The sequence below is a fragment of the Rutidosis leptorrhynchoides genome, chromosome 2 (assembly GCF_046630445.1).
Source record: "Rutidosis leptorrhynchoides isolate AG116_Rl617_1_P2 chromosome 2, CSIRO_AGI_Rlap_v1, whole genome shotgun sequence".
Lineage (NCBI taxonomy): Eukaryota > Viridiplantae > Streptophyta > Magnoliopsida > Asterales > Asteraceae > Rutidosis > Rutidosis leptorrhynchoides.
In genome coordinates this window covers 151957528-151975574 of record NC_092334.1, presented here as the reverse complement: position 1 = coordinate 151975574, position 18047 = coordinate 151957528, and the positions used below count along the sequence as shown (strand labels likewise).

Genomic DNA, 18047 nt, shown 5'->3' with positions numbered 1-18047 from the left:
CCCTTAGCTTGGTAACATTTAGTCATTGGTCTTTGAACCGGTGAACGCGAATCTTAGATATAGATCCATAGGGTTTGACATCCCCACTCGGGCTAGTAGCGCTAGCATTTAACGGGTGTTTAATACTTCGTAAACATACGCACTCGCCAAGTGTACTTTTAGGGGGTGATAAACGTTAAGTTAGTTACCAAGTGCCCACGGTTATACATATACTTTTCATACTGTTTTGAAACGCTCTTTGTAGCACTGAAATCTCGTGGCCTACCTTACATTACTGTTATACTTAAACTATAGCTCACCAACATTCGTGTTGACATTTTAAGAATGTTTTTCTCAGGTGCTTAAGGTTGCTTGCTTCCGCTGTCGTACTAGTCATGCCTTGTAGACTCCGCCGCGCTTACTAGAGTTGTCACCGCACGAAACGTTTATTTGCATTCAAACTTTATTACTTTTGAAACGATGATTTGTAACGACCTAAGGGTCACGTACTATTAACTTTGCTTCTATTCATAGAAGCATACTTTTGGTTGTAAAACATTTGACGATGGTTATGACGTCGCCTTTTTATCATGAATGCAAACTTGTTTTGAAAACGCATATAGCGTTTGACCTTGTAATGATACTGTTGTTGATGGTCCGTACATGTTGATTTAGTACGGGGCGTCACACGTGGGGCAAAGGGAAAGCCATGGGGATTAACCATCCTACAGGTATAACTGCACCAGGAGATTGAAAAGAACTGATTATATATATAGGGTTACAATCAAGAGGGAAGCACTTTTTTGGGAGGAAGTAGATTTTTTGAATTTTTTTTTTTTTTTTTGAATTTTTTTTTTCAGACATCAAGTTTAGGTGAAAATATGAACATTTAAAAAGACATTTTGTGATGAATGTTATTATTTTGGCGGTAAACGCTCGAAGAAAAAAAATAAAAACATTCAATGCATTGAATGTTATATATATATATATATATATATATATATATATATATATATATATATATATATATATATATATATATATATATATATATATATATATATATATATATATATATATATATATATATACATATATATATATATATACAACCGATATGGGACGGATGTAACATGCCTTATATCCGTGTTATATCCGTCCCACATCGGTTGGAGAGGGGAACGAAGCATGCCTTATAGGGGTGTGGAGACCTTTCCTAGCATGACACGTTTTGGGACCACAAGCGCAACAGATTCCATGAGAACTCTGCAGTTAAGCTTGCTCAGGCGAGAGCACTACCAGGATGTGTGACCTCTTAGGAAAGTGCTCGTCGTGTTAGGTCGTTAAGAAAAATCCGTGCGCCTACGGGCAAAGCGGACAATATCATGCTTTACCTGGGCTGGGCTGTCACACATACATACATATATATATGTATGTATGTATGTATGTATGTATGTGTGTATGTATGTATGTATGTATGTAACATAAACGAAATAATGACAGGTATCGATTACAAAGAGCAACCATAGATAACCAAATAACATTTCAAAAGTCGGTAAGATGGAAGATCAAGGATGTGATGGTGTTCTCTCACGAGTATCTTGATGGTTATGTGCACGGGTTTGTTCTACCGGGTGGTGTATTCTTTGTTAAAGAGATAGATCGAGTAGATGAAATTGTGTACGGATCGATTGTTCCCAACCGAGTAACGGTAATTAGATTGTAGCTCAGTTTAAGGTGTCGAAAGTCTTCCTTCCAATGACGTGAAAGTGCGGCGTATCCCGCATTGTTTCGTCGGTATCTTCATAAGGGATTATAGTTAGGTAATCTATTATTGTTGTGGGATGATTGTAGTAGCAGTTTACAATTTGAGGTTGTTGATTACATTTTGATAAGAGATGTTGAAATACTCTTTATTGAAAGCTGCTAGCTCGTCGTGGTTAGATTGTGCGTGTATTGAGAAGCTTTCTTGGCAGTATAGACAGTAGGTTCACTAAAGTCAAAATGGTGATTTGGTTCGGGCTCGTTCAAAATCTTCAAAGTGGAAGATTTGTTGAGGTTGAAGATGTTAAACCAAACGAGAAAACAAAGAAAAGCCTGGAGATGATAACCTTGCGGTCGCGAGAATAATTTCGCAGTTTCGAAAATGGGAAATCGGGAAACATGAACGGCAACATTTGAGCAGTAAAAATACGATTTGGTTTATGAGGGGCTCGCGATCGCGAGATTTGCTGTCTAACAAGTTTTTCTGATTTGGAAACGATTTGATCGCGAGATTTGCTGTCTAACAAGTTTTTCTGATTTGGAAACGATTTCATTTTTCCCCTATTAATTGTACTCCGTAACTCATATCCCATTGTATATGTGACCTACGAAATAATTAATAAATCTTTGTTTGGCCATGAACTAAACTAATCGTTAAAGTTAAACGATTGAACATAACCACGTTTATAGCACTTATATTGTTCGTATCTCAGTTTTGTCAGGGCTCGCAAGAATTTCCTAATGGATCGTTGGTGTCAAATAAAAAACTACATACTTCAATTTTATGAGGTGATACTCACACACCAATTTTCGATCCATACACTTTTTATCATGAAACTTACAAGTATGTCTCTCGGTTTATCGAGAGTTTAACTTTCATTATTATAAATAAAAGTATAATACGTAGTAATTTAGGTATATATGAATAAAAACGGGTGTGCGAGTGTTGTTCTAAATCAAATTAGAACAAAATCTTCCAATCATTCTACCTTCAAAATTATTTAACTTAGTGGTTATAGTTTATATCAAGCTATTCAAGCACGTCTTTTCCGAAGGTAAAGAACTACTGGATCTTTTTTAGGTAATCAAAATTAATTTCTGGAGACACAACAAACTTTAACAACTTGCAACTTTAAATAATTTCATATCATTAGATAAATTCATATCCAAACTATATATTACAGTACACATTGCTCTATCTTTCTAACCAGCTACCCCATTTCAAAACTAATCCCATTCAGTAATTATGTAATTACACAAGGGCACTACCAGTGACATATTCCGTAAACGCCAAAGCTACCAAACCAAGCATAGCAGCACGCCCGTTCCACATCTCAGCATCCGACGTCATCAACCCACTCGATTTCGACTGTACACTCACACCTTTAAACAACGGCACTAAAGACGCTAACGTCAGCACCACACTGGTCCCGACAAACACCGTCAACCCACCGTTTGAGATCTGAGTCAGCACATCTTGACCGCTGCTCAATTCCACAGCCAACGCCGACACAAACCCGATCATCGCTAACCTCCCGTTGATCCTCTCCGGTGCTGGCCCACTGAACGCCAACACGTCCGAGAATTTAGTACTCACTTTTGGCCCACGTGGAGGTGGTGGCGGAGGTGGGGTGGAGGACGCCGATGGTGGCGTTGGGGTGGCTGATGACGGTTTTGTTGATTTAGTAGCGTCGTTAGAGTTATTATCTTGTGGTACGGACATGCATTTGATGGTGGTTGGTTTTTTGAGAATTAATTTGGAAGATGGTGCGTTAACGGTGGTGAAAGGTGTGATTGTGTTTGCTGTGAAGGCTGATGAAGTTGCCATGTTGTTGGAAGTGGTTGTTAAAAGTGGTGGTTTATGGTGGTTTGTGGTTGTTGTTGGTGGGCTTGGTAAAAAGAGGGAGGTGGGTTTTATAGGGGTGTAGGGGACTGAGTGAAGAAGACAAAGGAGTGGATACGTATTGGGCCACGACAGTGTAGTTTTAGGGTCGGGTCACGTGGCTCTAGATGTAGCCAATGGGAGGATATTGTGGTGAAAACAGCCTCAATGTGTTCCATTAAATGAGTTTGGTTGACGGAACTTTCTAGGCTCATTGTGCAAAATTGTACACTTATCATTTTCAAATAAATTGCGTACTTAAATAGAATGCTAGAGTTTGTTTGTTGGTGTAGTAATTAATGACTTGTATTCATTTTCATTATTTTTAATTTAAGTAAAAATTTAAAGGATAAATTTTAGCTTTTGGATCAGATTTTCATGTTATTGGATTTTGGATAAATTCAATCACATGTAATTGAATTTAACATGGAAAATCACATGTTATTGGGTTTACCATAACATGTAATTAGCATGCAAAATCACATGTGATTAGGTTTTACAATCACATGTGATTGTAAAACCCATAATCACATGTTGGATCAGATTTTTATTACATGTGATTGAATTTTACAATCACATGTGATTGAATTTGACATGAAAAATCACATGTGATTGGATTTACAATGACATGTGATTAGCATGCAGAATCACATGTGATTATAAAACCCATAATCACATTTGACTGGATTTTTACAATCACATGTGATCGTCTTTTATCAAATTGTACTGATGATGAACAGTAGAGAGCGAGAGTATGAACTTGAAGAGTGATTTTTCGAATCAAACACTTTCAAGTTGTGATTCCTTCATCAAAGTTGTTCAAAATCAATCCATAAACACTCGTGAATCATGAAGCTAAATCATCACATAATTCATGAATTTAATGATAACACAAACTGTTGACTTTTTTCTCAAACCTTAACCATGAAATTCGAATTCGTTTCTTCGATTTAGCAATTGAGATTTTGCAGATAGTATCACGATGAGATTGTGAACACTTCTACATTTTCACATTTCCTCAAATCGTTTCTGATTGATCCGGAGACATAATCGCCTTGACTTTTTATAAAACGAAGAACACGAATCAAATAGTTTCAAATATGTTGTTGATTCAATTTGATGATGAACGAGGTTTAGGATTACAATATATATCATGTATTTCAGCTCAATTCATTGGAATTATCATGAAAAGAATTCACAATTTGAAGGTGATGAAAAACATGAACGTACTGTTGCAGTTCCTCACAATTTGAATGTGATGAGAAATCATCTGCAATTGATCTAGGGGCCAGAATTTATTCTTTAAATCTCAACTTAAATAAAGAATTCAGATGAATATTTCTCAATAATTATATTATAGTTATTAATTATACTAATTAAGTTATTGTGATTTAAGGATTTAAGTGGTTCAACTATATCAATAAATTACTTTGAATGTTAGTAGGTTTTACTTTTCTTTTCTTTTTCTCTTTTTCATGTTCTGTTTGAAAAGTAACTCAATATTAATAATTACGTACTACTTTAGTTAGTACTGCTATAAAAATCCTTATTATTACTCCTATACTATTTGCCTCTCCAAAAACCTGTCATTTGAGTTTTGCCGATTTTATATATATATATATATATATATATATATATATATATATATATATATATATATATATATATATATATATATATATATATATATATATATATATATATATTTTTTTTTTTTGAAAGGCAAGTAAGTTTTATTAAAATATAAAGAACACGAAACAAACTAGCAAGGAGCTAGATAAGACACGAGGCTACAAGCGACCGCACCAAAAAAACGCACAAACAACCAACAAACACGAAGCTATAGGAAACACACAATCACGAGGATATTAAAAGAACACGACACAACAGCTAATTAGACTATGATTCCGAATCCGAAGACGCGCAGGAAGAGCAGCCTGAGCAGCAATCGATATCCTCTTCCGAGTCTTTCATCACGTTCTCGATAAGATATCTATCTTGCCATCGAAATTTATCCCGAAGCCGATTGCGTTTCATATTTCTCCTACCCCACACATGTTTAATGAAATGACTTTTAATCAAAGGATGAGCTTTTTTCCCCTTAACACGAAAACGAGCTACCGTGGTATATGTTAAACAAGGGGACACGTCATGTAAATCATCAAAATCTCTTCCGATTGGGCTAGGATCACCCGTATCACATTCGTCTGAACCCAAGCCCATCCCATTTGGTATATATATATATAAACTTTGAAATATATAAATAAAGAATGTTCACACAATAGTAAAAATTCTAGCAGAGTACAATAGAGGGATCAAACTGGGCTTACACTTCTAAGATACCCATCTGATCTAGACAAATAGATTAAGATGATTAAAGCCATTAGAAAATCAACCAAAAACATAAATTACCTACAAAAGCATAACATGAAGAGGCAGTTATAACAAGCTCTCTGGATGATCATTCCATACATAATATTGGAAGCTCTCGCACACCTTCGCATTCACTAGCCATTGAAACACCTTGACCTTTATTCTCGAAACTATAACGACCCAACACGTATATGACCCGTTAAATAGCACATCATTTCTAGTCAACCAAATTGCCCACAAAGTAGCCGGGCCAATTAATTTCCAAACCTTCTCCGCCTTGATATCCATCCCATTACTCCAATCTACCGAAAATTCTAAAATAGACGAGGGAACAACCCAACTAATATTCCACCACTTAAATAAGGACGCCCAAACCTTATGAGACCGCGAACAATGCAAAAGGAGGTGGTCGATTGATTCAATAAAATCCAAACACCAAGCACATTTCTCATCCGAATCATTACCCAAACAATGCCTATAACTTAACACTTCTTTCACGGGAACTCCGCCTTAAATAACTAGCCAATGAAAAGTAGAAATCTTTGACGGCACCAATTTATTCCATACGACATTAACCCAATCAAATTCAAGATCAACATGAGAAGCTACCATCACCCGTACACCTTCCGCAACCGTACACACCTTTTCTAAAGGATGAGTCCACTGTATTTCATCATCCTTATTACTGTCAATTTTAATTTCCCTCAAAAGCTTAACATTTGGAATTGCAAATCTTCATATTGATTTAAAGGGAAAGTCAGCCCAATATCCCACCAAATATCCCCATTTTCGTTCAAACCAACCATGTCAGCTAAAGAATTATCTATTTATACATTATATAGATAGATATCACCCGTTAATATTTATTCTACTCTACCCACTCACCTCTCTGCTTCACCGACTCATTCATTCCTTTTGTACCACATTATTTCCAGTGTACAGCGGTTAAATAAATTAAACTATAAACAGCATATAAAAGTAATTTTACTTGAAAATGTGGCCACCTGTTTTTAAGTAGTTACAACTAGAAAGAAACAAAATTTGTAACCAGAATAAGTTTGCAACAAAAATACTGGTATAAAACAAAGATTACACAATGAAGAGAATAAGGTAATTGATTACCAACTCAAACTACAATACTCTAGTGTGTTTACTCGTCGAATATTGGCTGTTTACTTGACTTTTTTTGTTTGTTTACTCGACTTTTTTGGCTGTTTACTCGGCTTTTCTTGCTGACTCTGCTCTGGTAATTTAAGTGCGCCGTTGTCTAGTAACGGCTGCAATTCTTTCTTTGCCAATTTTAGCACCTTTGGATCTGAAGTTTCCAAATATGCACAAACTACCTTGGCGCTACAAAATGGATTTACGTTAGTACAAAGATAAGTTAATAAATCAAGGTTATCCATTGAGGTAGTCAAATATATGGGTCAGTTAGGTTTCGGTAGTGTATCTGGACTATTGTAAGCATAAAGCAGTTCAGGTTTACTTGACACACATTTTTGTCCAAATTAATCATTAAATATATATATCAAAGGTCGTACATGTTAACTAATGTTTAACTATTTCAGATTTTGAATATAATGAGGAGGCTCTCTATACATTTAACATTTATCAACACTCACAATTTTACCCATTTAACTAGTGATTACAAAATACAACTTAAACAAGTAAATTTGTCACAATTTCAAACTTTTAGTTCACCTAATGGACCAAATTATAGTTAAAATTAAACTCATTTTGTTGGATCAACAAATTTAATTAAAACCCATCACTAGATAGCCCAGGTTGGGACCCTGAGTACCTTGCAAGAGGTCTCATGTTCAAATCCCGTCTAGGACGAACATTTAGTGGTGGCCAGGGATGGGTTGGAAACAGCCAGAGAGTAATCATGTTGGGCTGCATACATCAGAGTATGGGGTCGGATTACTCGCCCTCCCGGGTAGCCCGAACAGGGAAAACCTTCTACCTTTTTATATGATTAGAAGAATACTTTTTAGTTACCGTTTTCCCTTCGATAACAAAAGTAATAAACGTGGCTATATTACCTGTGACCTTGGGCCCATGTCTTACACTTCCCTTTAAAAGCATTTTCCCACAAAACGGACGCAAAAGCTGAAGATTCTAATATTAATTTTCTTATTGTCCTGCTCGAATGAAAATTCTCTAAAAGATGCTCCTCTTCTTGCCCTTCTTCTATAGGTGCAGCTACCTGAGATGCAATAGCTTCATGTAAAGATTTCAACTTTTCATCCAAATGTGGGTGCAGAATGCCATCCGCACCACCGGTAGCCACCTACAATTTTAACAAAATTAGAAGTGTCAAAATTATATATAGTACAAACACGGAATAATGCGTAAACATTATCTAAACATACGAAAGTGGAAATAAAGACGGAATGAATAAAATACAGTAGCTGGTAGCCAATAATATCACCTCAAACAAGACATCTTTTCCATGATTTGATCTAAGTAACTCCTCTGCACTCTCGGAACATGCATCAATCAGACTCTGTAAGGAAAAGCACATAAAACATTACCTTTCATGAAAAACCAAGTGTTTGGCTCCTATATTTAAAAATATACGGGTGTGTTTCGGTTTTCGGTTTTCGGTTTTCGGTTCGATTTGTTCACCGAATACCAAATTTAAATTCAAATCCGAATTTTAATGCGGTTCCGTTTAGGTTCAAACCAGAAAAAAACACAATTCAACCATAATGAACATAACAATAATTCTACTTATTTAAAAATCGGTTATTCGGCGAGTAATAATTTAATATATTATTAGTTGAATTCAGTTTTCGTTTACACCGAATTCAACAGCAAGCAAGCATCGGTTTATTAGAGACTTAGACTGCCGCTTAGAGCCTAAATTGAACTTCAGGCAGATTTAAAACCCATGGAAATTTGATTCTACCATTTTCATGACGTCTCTCAATTTTGATTAACCTACTTATTGGTCATAGGTCCCATTCGGAAGCAATCTCTCTATCCATAGAACACTGGGAATCCATAGAACACTGGGAGAGAACAGAACTTCAGGCAGGTTTAAAACCCGTGGACTTTCTCAACTCTTGGGGTGTCTCCTTATTCTAGAATAGGGGAAGAATTGCCTACATGTTACCTCCCCATAACCCACTTTTGTCAGATTGGGTTTTGTTGTTGTTGGTTGTTTAAACCAAATTCAGAAAAGTAAAATCGAACTGAAAACCGAATTCAAATTTAAAAATCGAACCAAAAATTCAAATTTGATTCGGTTTTCGCGGTTCGGTTTTCGGGTTAAATAGGTTCGAAACCAAATATTGAACACCCCAATCTACACACTTAGCGGGTGTGTGATGTCCATTTTGAAAGTGATAATCACTTAATCAGTGCCAAAACGCAAATTTAAACACCACTACAATAAACATGACAAACCTCTGCAAGTCCACTATCAACCAATAACTCGCGTCTCCTTACGATTGGATCTTTCTTTCCACCAGCTACCGATTTTACATTTTCGTCAGCGTCGCTCATTTCCTCGTCACCTTCAACATCTGAAGATTTAACTTCAGGTTCTGACTCACCCTGATGACCAAAACAAATCAAAACAATAAAATTCCAATCTTACTTTATAATGCAAAGATGTTAAAAAGGATACGAGTATTAAAAACTTCGAGTTACCTTTACAAGTATAGAAGGAATAGATGAATCTAACAACGACAAATCATCGGGACTTAGATAACGTGAACAGTTTGGATGTAGAAGTTGCAATAAAGGGCGCCTTCCATTCTGAAATAGCATCAAGATAACAGTTAGAGGTGTTTAATTTGATGACAAGTTTCTGGAAAAGTCGTAAAATTGAAATCCATATGAATGAATAGGATGTATTAGAAGGCATGAAATAAGCACCTTATCCAAGATCAGATCCTTCAGGACTGCTTGTAGTTCACGAATTATAATCTGCAAATAAAATTAAAATTTTAAACGTTTAGAGAATGGCGTTCTAGACATAAAGTCCAAGAAAACAGCAAGCTTTTGTAACCAACCTTTTTAATCAACTGTGTGTCATCAACAACGGATAGAATACAAGCGAGCACCTGACAAAAACAAAAAAAATTATAACATAAACATAAGAAGAAAAAATACGAGAATACACTTCAAGTCAACTAGATAAGCACATAAAAGATGTAATAAATATAGAAAAATGGGTCATTTCGGACTATACATAAAATATCTAATAATATGTAGAACAGTAAATAAAAATAACTAAAGATTAACCATGAACCACACATACCATGCTGCCAAATCTATCTAGAGCTATCTTACTGACATGACCCTTCATTCCTTTTATAATTTTCTTTCTCTCCTGAAAAAAAAAAACACACAATTTTTTTAAAAAAAATTACACAAGTCAAGGTATATAAGTAAATCAAAGCGGGTGACGAAAATTAAACAGACCTGGGCACTGCCATGCTTAATACAAAGAATCCCGATTTTGGATCCATCCTTTGTATGTATCATCCGAACAAGAAGAGCACTCGATAGATGCTGAATAACATCTGCAGCAGAGGTCTAAACATACACTTGTTTTAAGAAAACAACGAACAAAAATGAAGATATCAACTTTGATTTTAACCGAATAAACAGTTGACTAACCTTGTCAGCAATCGTAAAGTACTCCACAAGTGCCTTGTGTAAGATAGAGTGATCAACTATTCCTTTTTCAAGGATTGGTTGAAACACAGCAGACATATGTCTCACTACTGCTGATTTGTTCAAATTCAGTTTCGCAATTATATCCACTAGCCTGTTAGCAAAGTGAAATTGTGAATATAGCACAAAAAAATTATATACATATAAGTTTAAAAAAATAAGTTATTGATGTATTTACGTGTTTATTACCTGCGTTCTTTAACTAATGATAGATCCTTAAACAACTGAAGCTCGGTAGAGTATAATTCCATGAGGAGAGATTGTTTTTGATCGGCATTTCCCAGATGATAAGCATGTTCAACGACTAAAAGTACATAAACAACGCATTACCTTCAATAATATATTTTCAAAAACATTTGATAAAAAAACAAAATACGGGCTTATAAGACGGACAATAATCCATTTGTAATAAGTGCAATGTGTCATACCAACTGAACCAACCATATGACGTAAAAGAGAAGCAACATGACCACGAAGTAAAGATATAAAGTCAGCCAATTGTTCCTTTGACGCTGCGAAAGTGAAATGAGAAGCATATAAATATGAATAAACAACTTTATTCCATTTAATCTAATATTATGTTTTATAAACCAATCACTTACCATTATCCAACAACTTTGTAATGAGATGTACCGCGTATGTGTTGCAAGCTAAGGTGAGAAAATGTGGCCGAAGCTCCTCAAATACAGCATTTCGTTCATCTTGCGTACAATACTTGGCACACGTCTAAAGCAAAAGCATACAAAATAATCCATATGTATTAAGTATTTGTCTTGAAAAAGGGTACTTTCACCTCACAAACAATAAATAATTAAAAATATTACCTGAAGAACACGACATGAAACATGAGAGCCTGCAATTTCATGAATTTTTCCTTTCATTTTCCTTAAAGCCTCACTCACCAGCCTTGAAACACATTACACATAAATATCATTTTCTTTAATGCAAATCATCATAGCATAATGAATTAATAATACTATACACCACTAAGTAGAACATTAAGGAATATACATACTTAGATCTATCTTCTTTTGCAATATTACGACGCCTCATCTTCTCCCATAGCGATGCGAGCTCCTAAGTTCACAAATAAGAATAAGAATAACATTTAAAAAAAACTTTATCAAATACTATCTATCTATCTATTCTATAAAAAAAAAAGGTACATACTTGCTCAAGTGTATAGTGAGGCTTTCTCTTTTTCTTCCTAGCTTCAGCAAGTTCCTGCAAAACAGCACAATTTTTTGTTAAAGATGTAAACTTTACACTGTTGGCATCACTATCAAATGTTATACCTATTACCCATTACATTACATAGATATACATAGATTCATGAATACAGTATAATGTGTGTATAAAATGAAAATTAAAGAAACCTTGGATTGGATACGAAGTTCTCGTTTAGTTTTGGGGGCATCTTGAGGTGTATCTGATTTGTTGAATTTAGGTTTAGATGAATTGAAAGGCTTCTTGTTGAAAGGTTTGTTGGGTTGTTGAGTGGTGTTGGATGGGGTTTTGAGTTTCTTAGTTTTGGGACTGAATTTGCCACCATCACCGGCACCTTTTGATAACTTTCGTTTGTTGTTTGCTGATTCTTGCTTCTTGAACCCCATTGATGAAGCACGAGAAACTGAGATTTGGGAGTAGGGTTCTGTGAGGGTTTTAGGGTTCGGTGTGACGGAGGCGGGATTTTGGGCGAGATGGTTTTAGGGCAATGATAAATTGAGCATGTTTGTTTTATTTATTTATTGATATTGATATTTTATTTTTGTTTGAGAATCTGCAAAATTGTGTCCTCGGGAGCGCAAAGTTAAAATTAAAATGATTAGATATTTATAATTTTTTTTCAAAAATACAAGGGAATCCATAAATACATCAGAAACCTCGACCTAAAAAATAACCCGAACTTGAAATCCTAACAAACGAAGCAAACCCAAAAGGACAAGAATCAGAGGGCGAGAAATCAAAATCTTCCGGCAACGATTCCAAAACATCTACCGCATAAACTAAACTAAATGGAAATAAACAACCACATTGAAGACACATATAAACCGGAACCTACAACAATGAACACATATACCCTCAAAGTTAAAATTTGCTAACTCGGCACCATGAACCTTTCTAGCCTTAAGTTTACCTTTTTTGGTTTAAGGATGGGCGCGGGACGAAGACATTTTCCTTCAACTTGGCAATGTACAAAACCTTTCGAAGCCATCTAAAAAACCCAGCACATTTATCCATCGAGGGGCCATTACCATCGACACCCGCATCATCAACGACAGAATCTTCTTGAGAAAGCCTTTGCACCACATCACCAAGTCGGGGTCCTTATTCGAGTCTTTTAAACGGAACGACACACTTTTCCCGACATCTTAGAATTCCATATTCTTTGAAGTGGGATCAATCTTTGAATCAACATCAATCTTGGAACCGCGCCCCTAATAAGACGTCACCAAGACACCACCGATTTGCATTAAGCAAATTGTTTCACTTGACCCGACAAGATCTTTCACAAACCATTCCGGTGCACGGGAATTTTTTATTACCATCTAAAACATCATCCTTAACAAAATTTAAATAATTGTTAAGATCATGGATTAAAGAGGACCCATTTACCCACTTGCATCAGTGGTACCCAAAACACATTAAGGAGCAGATGCCTTTAAAACCAAACCAGCCGATTCACCACCAATCGGGAAACCATCATTCCCACCTTCATCGCAAACCACCGAACCCTTTTCCACCCTTTCTTTTATAACATCACAACCCGAGTCCAACGCACTAGGGGTTTTCAAAGCCTCACAACCGCCAACCCCATCTTTAACCACCTTCGTTGTATCTAACCAGATCCTAACCGACTCGTATTGGGAAGAATAATACATTGAAATTGTCACCTCCGCAGTAGTCCCACCCCAATCCAAAGCACCAAAACAACATGTGGCCGAATCCAAAACCGAACATAAATTATTTATCCGACGCATCAAGAAACTCCAGCGAGAACCCCTCCACGATTAATCATTAAAAATCTGAAGCCATACCCAATTCGTTAACCTACACTTGAGAAGTAAAGTCAACATGCCCAACGAGATCACTTTCGACAATTTCGTGTATGTGTTCCACACATTTAGACTTGATGAAAGCATATTGCGAGCCGAAATTGCCGTGGGACGAAGATGATTTTGTAACAACAAGAACCTCACCAAATGTACGACTATTTTATGGACATTCTCAGATGACACATACAAAGCCGAAACACCCCTGATTTCAACCCACAACAAACGGAATAAGTTTCGGCCAGCTTGGAAAAAGGGGAAATGAGCACAAAATCATCCTTATTCGAGCCAGCTGCAAGCACGGAATTGAGACTCTCTTGGTCAGGACACACAATGACGAACCCACAAAGGCCGAGCTTGCTTATCTTGGAAACGATAACTTTATTATATACCAAAATTTTCATCACTTTCTCATCTAGTAGAGGACGCAATCTACCAACACGATACTGAAATCCAACCTATCAACCACCTCACGGTGCGGTGTGAGTTTACTCTGAAATTTGGAAGTTGCCATAAATTTTGGTCGGGAAACACCTCCACACGACCGATTCCGGCGAGGGCATCCCACATAAATGGGATGACTGAAGGTATAGGAGCCATTGAGACTGTTAACAGCAGCAGAAGCATGGGACGAACCTTGAAAAGAAATAAAGGCATACCTCATATAAGGCCAAAATTTCACGTCGGTTAATGGACCAAAATTTGCCGAAAGCACTCTTAATCATGTGACGAGTACACTCCTTATGCAGCCTTCCAGTAAACACCATTGAACTGCCGCTCGATTCAGTTCTGGCAGCCAACTCCGGTGAAGCTCTACTGAATCTCGTAAACTGTTCGGCGGGAAAAAAATGAAGCAAACTGTCGACTGTTGAGAGCAGCATCATGCGGCTGTAGAGGAGACAAATCTGAGTGGTTGTTGCGTGAAGGACCAGATCCTAATTCATTACTGATTGGAGGGAGTTGAGATTTTGTTCTTGGGGGAAAACAAAAGGGTTTGATTTTGAATTTTGAAATGAACTAGGTGAGAGAGAATCCATATTAAATATACTTTTACATGTGTTACAAAGAACAAAGAATCCATATTTTATATTTATATTTACTCGTATGACACAAAATTTATTAATTATAAAAATAAAAAATTTAAATTAATAAATTATACATAGTTAATAATTAAATTGAATATTGATTTAAAATATTTATATAGAAATTTTTTTTATTAAATGCGGTTGACTTTCACCTTTACGACAATAGTTAGCATTTCATTATGGAATTTACTAGATGCCTAAGGGAGTTTAAAATCTTACGCACTTGCAAGAATAAGAATATTGAGTTTGGATGAATACGTTCTTGGCACATATTTCCGGTCATGACCTACAATGATTGTTTTAAAATGTCAATTATGTACGCCTCTACTTTGGTGTTGTAATTCCCTACATGGTGATGATGTGTTCACAAATGTGTTTGATAGAGAACGGCCCAAGGCTAAATTCAAGCCCAATAGTGATAGAGAACAACCAAGCCCAAGCCCAATGGAAAGGCTTTATATGTTAGTGTTAGTTTATTAGGATTAGCCAGTCAGGAATTAAGTATGAACTTTGTAATCGACTGTAAAAGCTTTGGGCAGGAAGATATTGCATCTTTACTGAAATTTAGGCAGGAAGCTTCCATTGTTTTGGATCTTCTCTTATTGCTTATCTTCCATATTTTGTCAATAGAAACTTTACTCTTTCATCATACTCATGCTCCTCCATTTATTGATATTTCCTTAGTGTTATTTACTATTATTGCTATTAATCCTCAAAACATGTTGTTGCTATACTAAATCTCCATCAATGGTTCCATTTCCACTTACCTTATCCCTCCAACAATGGTAAATTCTGATGAAGACTTCATCATCACCTGGTTAGAGGAACAACTTGATGCTCAAGATGCAAATATAGACTTGTTATTTTCTTAAATGAAGGATCTGGAATCTGCTGTTACATCCACCAAAGAAATTATCAACGAATTACCTAGATGATTTAGGCTCTTTATATCAAACGAGTGACATTGAAGACTATATTCTAGAATATAAGGTTCTTTTAACACTGTTTCCATATCAATCAGAGGAGCAGGTCATTGGACTTTTTTTGCAAGGTTCTAAAGAGAACATCAAAAGTTGGATTAGGGCACTCAACCCCACAATGTTTGCTAAGGCTATCAAACTTTCTAGACACGTTGCAATTGCTACATCACCTACCAAAGTATCTGATCTGCCCAACCCAAGTAGTAAGCCCAATTCCCCTTTTTCCGGCAACCCTTTAAATAATAATCCTGCCTCATTAAATAAACATATTACAAAAATAAGTCCAATAGCAAGTCAGACCCAAATTCAGCCTATTCCATGTTTTGAAACTTTAGGACCACTAGTATATTCATCTACGTACTTAAACCGGCCTAACCAACAAACATGCCCTATCTGAACCGAGGGATTAAATGCATCAAAGAGTTAGGTGTTAGGTGGGACCTACATTTAACTCATGGAGGAAATCAAGGAGCAAGTTACGGGGTAATAATTGTGTAGAGGAAGTATCAATATTTACTTTATGATCAATATAAGAGGAAGCTATAGACTGATAAATGGACACACACTTACGTCCACTTCTATTTCCTATTTTATATTTCCAAGTTAAATTAGTAGTTTGGTACTGTAATCAAGTATTGTACGCGTGTTTTTAATTCAAGTTTCTACCATTTGAAAATAATTAAAGTGAAGTTGTTTGCAAGTTGTTTCTTTTTTATTACTCCTATGTATCGTAGCTAAGTTTTTACTATGTTCATCTAGTCTAAATAATAGTAATGTTTGATTAAAAATATCGGTTTGGGTTAATGAATTTATACTTCTATTTAATGTTTACATAAAATAACTATTCTTGTAAAACTGGAATATTGACTATTGATGGAGTATGTATTTGTTTAATAGAAAGGAAATTCATTAATTTAATACATATATTTACAGTTGGAGATATTTATAAATAGCCATATATGTTTAATCAGACACGGTATCTAATGACCCGTCCTAATCTATCTGGACGAATATATTACATTTGGTTACATCGCGAGGTACTTGACCTCTATATGATACATTTTACAAACATTGCATTCGTTTTTTAAAAGACAAACTTTTATTACTTCGAAAGTTGACGGCATGCATACCATTTCATAATATATCCAACTATAATTAACTTAATAATAATCTTGATGAACTCAACGACTCGAATGCAACGTCTTTTGAAATATGTCATGAATGACTCCAAGTAATTTCTCTAAAATGAGCAAATGCACAGCGGAAGATTTCTTTCATACCTGAGAATAAACATGCTTTCAAGTGTCAACCAAAAGGTTGGTGAGTTCATTAATTTATCATAAACAATCATTTTCAATATTTTAATAGATCACAAGATTTCATTTTTCATAAACATCATTCTCGTATCAGGCATTTCGCAAACTGCATAGAGATAAAAATCATTCATATGGTGAACACCTGGTAACCGACCTTAACAAGATGCATATAGAATATCCCCATCATTCTGGGACTCCCTTCGGACATGATAAATTCGAAGTACTAAAGCATCCGGTACTTTGGATGGGGCTTGTTGGGCTCAATAGATCTATCTTTAGGATTAGCGTCAATTAGGGTGTATGTTCCCTAATTCTTAGATTACCAGACTAAAAAGGGGCATATTCGGTTTAATAATCTAGTCACAGAATGTAGTTTCAATTACTTTTGTCTATTTCGTAAAACATTTATACAAGCAGCGCATGTATTCTCAGTCCCAAAAATATATATTGCAAAAGAATTTAAAAAGGGAGCAAATAAAACTCACGATTCAATATTTTGTAGTAAAAATATTCATACGACGATATTGAACAATGCAAGGTTGGCCTCGGATTCACAAACCTATATAATTTGTATATATATTAATACACATAATCGTAATCAAACAAATATATATTATTAGTGGTGATGTAATTTATATATATATATAGTAGATTAATAAGTTTCATTATATATATTTTCCTTTTATATATAAATATAGTTAAGTTATGTGTATAAAATCTTTATTTTTTTTATGCTTATAACTTTAATGACGTCATTAAAACCCTTATTTTCATAATCGTACTTATTTTTAATAATAATGATATATATATAATACTGGTAACAATAATAATGATAGTTTTAGTAAAAATAATACTTTTAATTATAATGGTAATTTTTAATAATTTTAATAGAAATTTCCGTAATCCTACAGTATCACTAATAT

At 35.3% G+C, this 18047-nt stretch overlaps 2 protein-coding genes across 2 annotated transcripts; both read right to left on the bottom strand.

The window, feature by feature from the left end:
* Positions 1-2874: 2874 nt before the first annotated feature.
* On the bottom strand, positions 2875-3684 carry LOC139891502 (early light-induced protein 1, chloroplastic-like). Its single transcript, XM_071874473.1, has one exon. The coding sequence runs from the start codon at positions 3569-3571 to the stop codon at positions 2996-2998; it is 576 nt and encodes a 191-aa protein (XP_071730574.1). The 5' UTR covers positions 3572-3684; the 3' UTR covers positions 2875-2995.
* Positions 3685-6977: 3293 nt separating this feature from the next.
* Positions 6978-12459, bottom strand: LOC139891501 (pumilio homolog 24). The gene is made up of 17 exons (XM_071874472.1): positions 12067-12459; positions 11861-11914; positions 11706-11767; positions 11515-11596; positions 11293-11416; positions 11119-11202; positions 10880-10994; positions 10634-10784; positions 10436-10549; positions 10272-10343; positions 10024-10074; positions 9887-9937; positions 9659-9766; positions 9413-9562; positions 8433-8507; positions 8044-8291; positions 6978-7348 (listed from the first exon to the last, which is right to left on the bottom strand). Exons 1-17 carry the CDS (start codon positions 12301-12303, stop codon positions 7171-7173), a joined length of 1956 nt encoding a protein of 651 aa, XP_071730573.1. The 5' UTR covers positions 12304-12459; the 3' UTR covers positions 6978-7170.
* Between the last annotated feature and the right edge of the window lie 5588 nt (positions 12460-18047).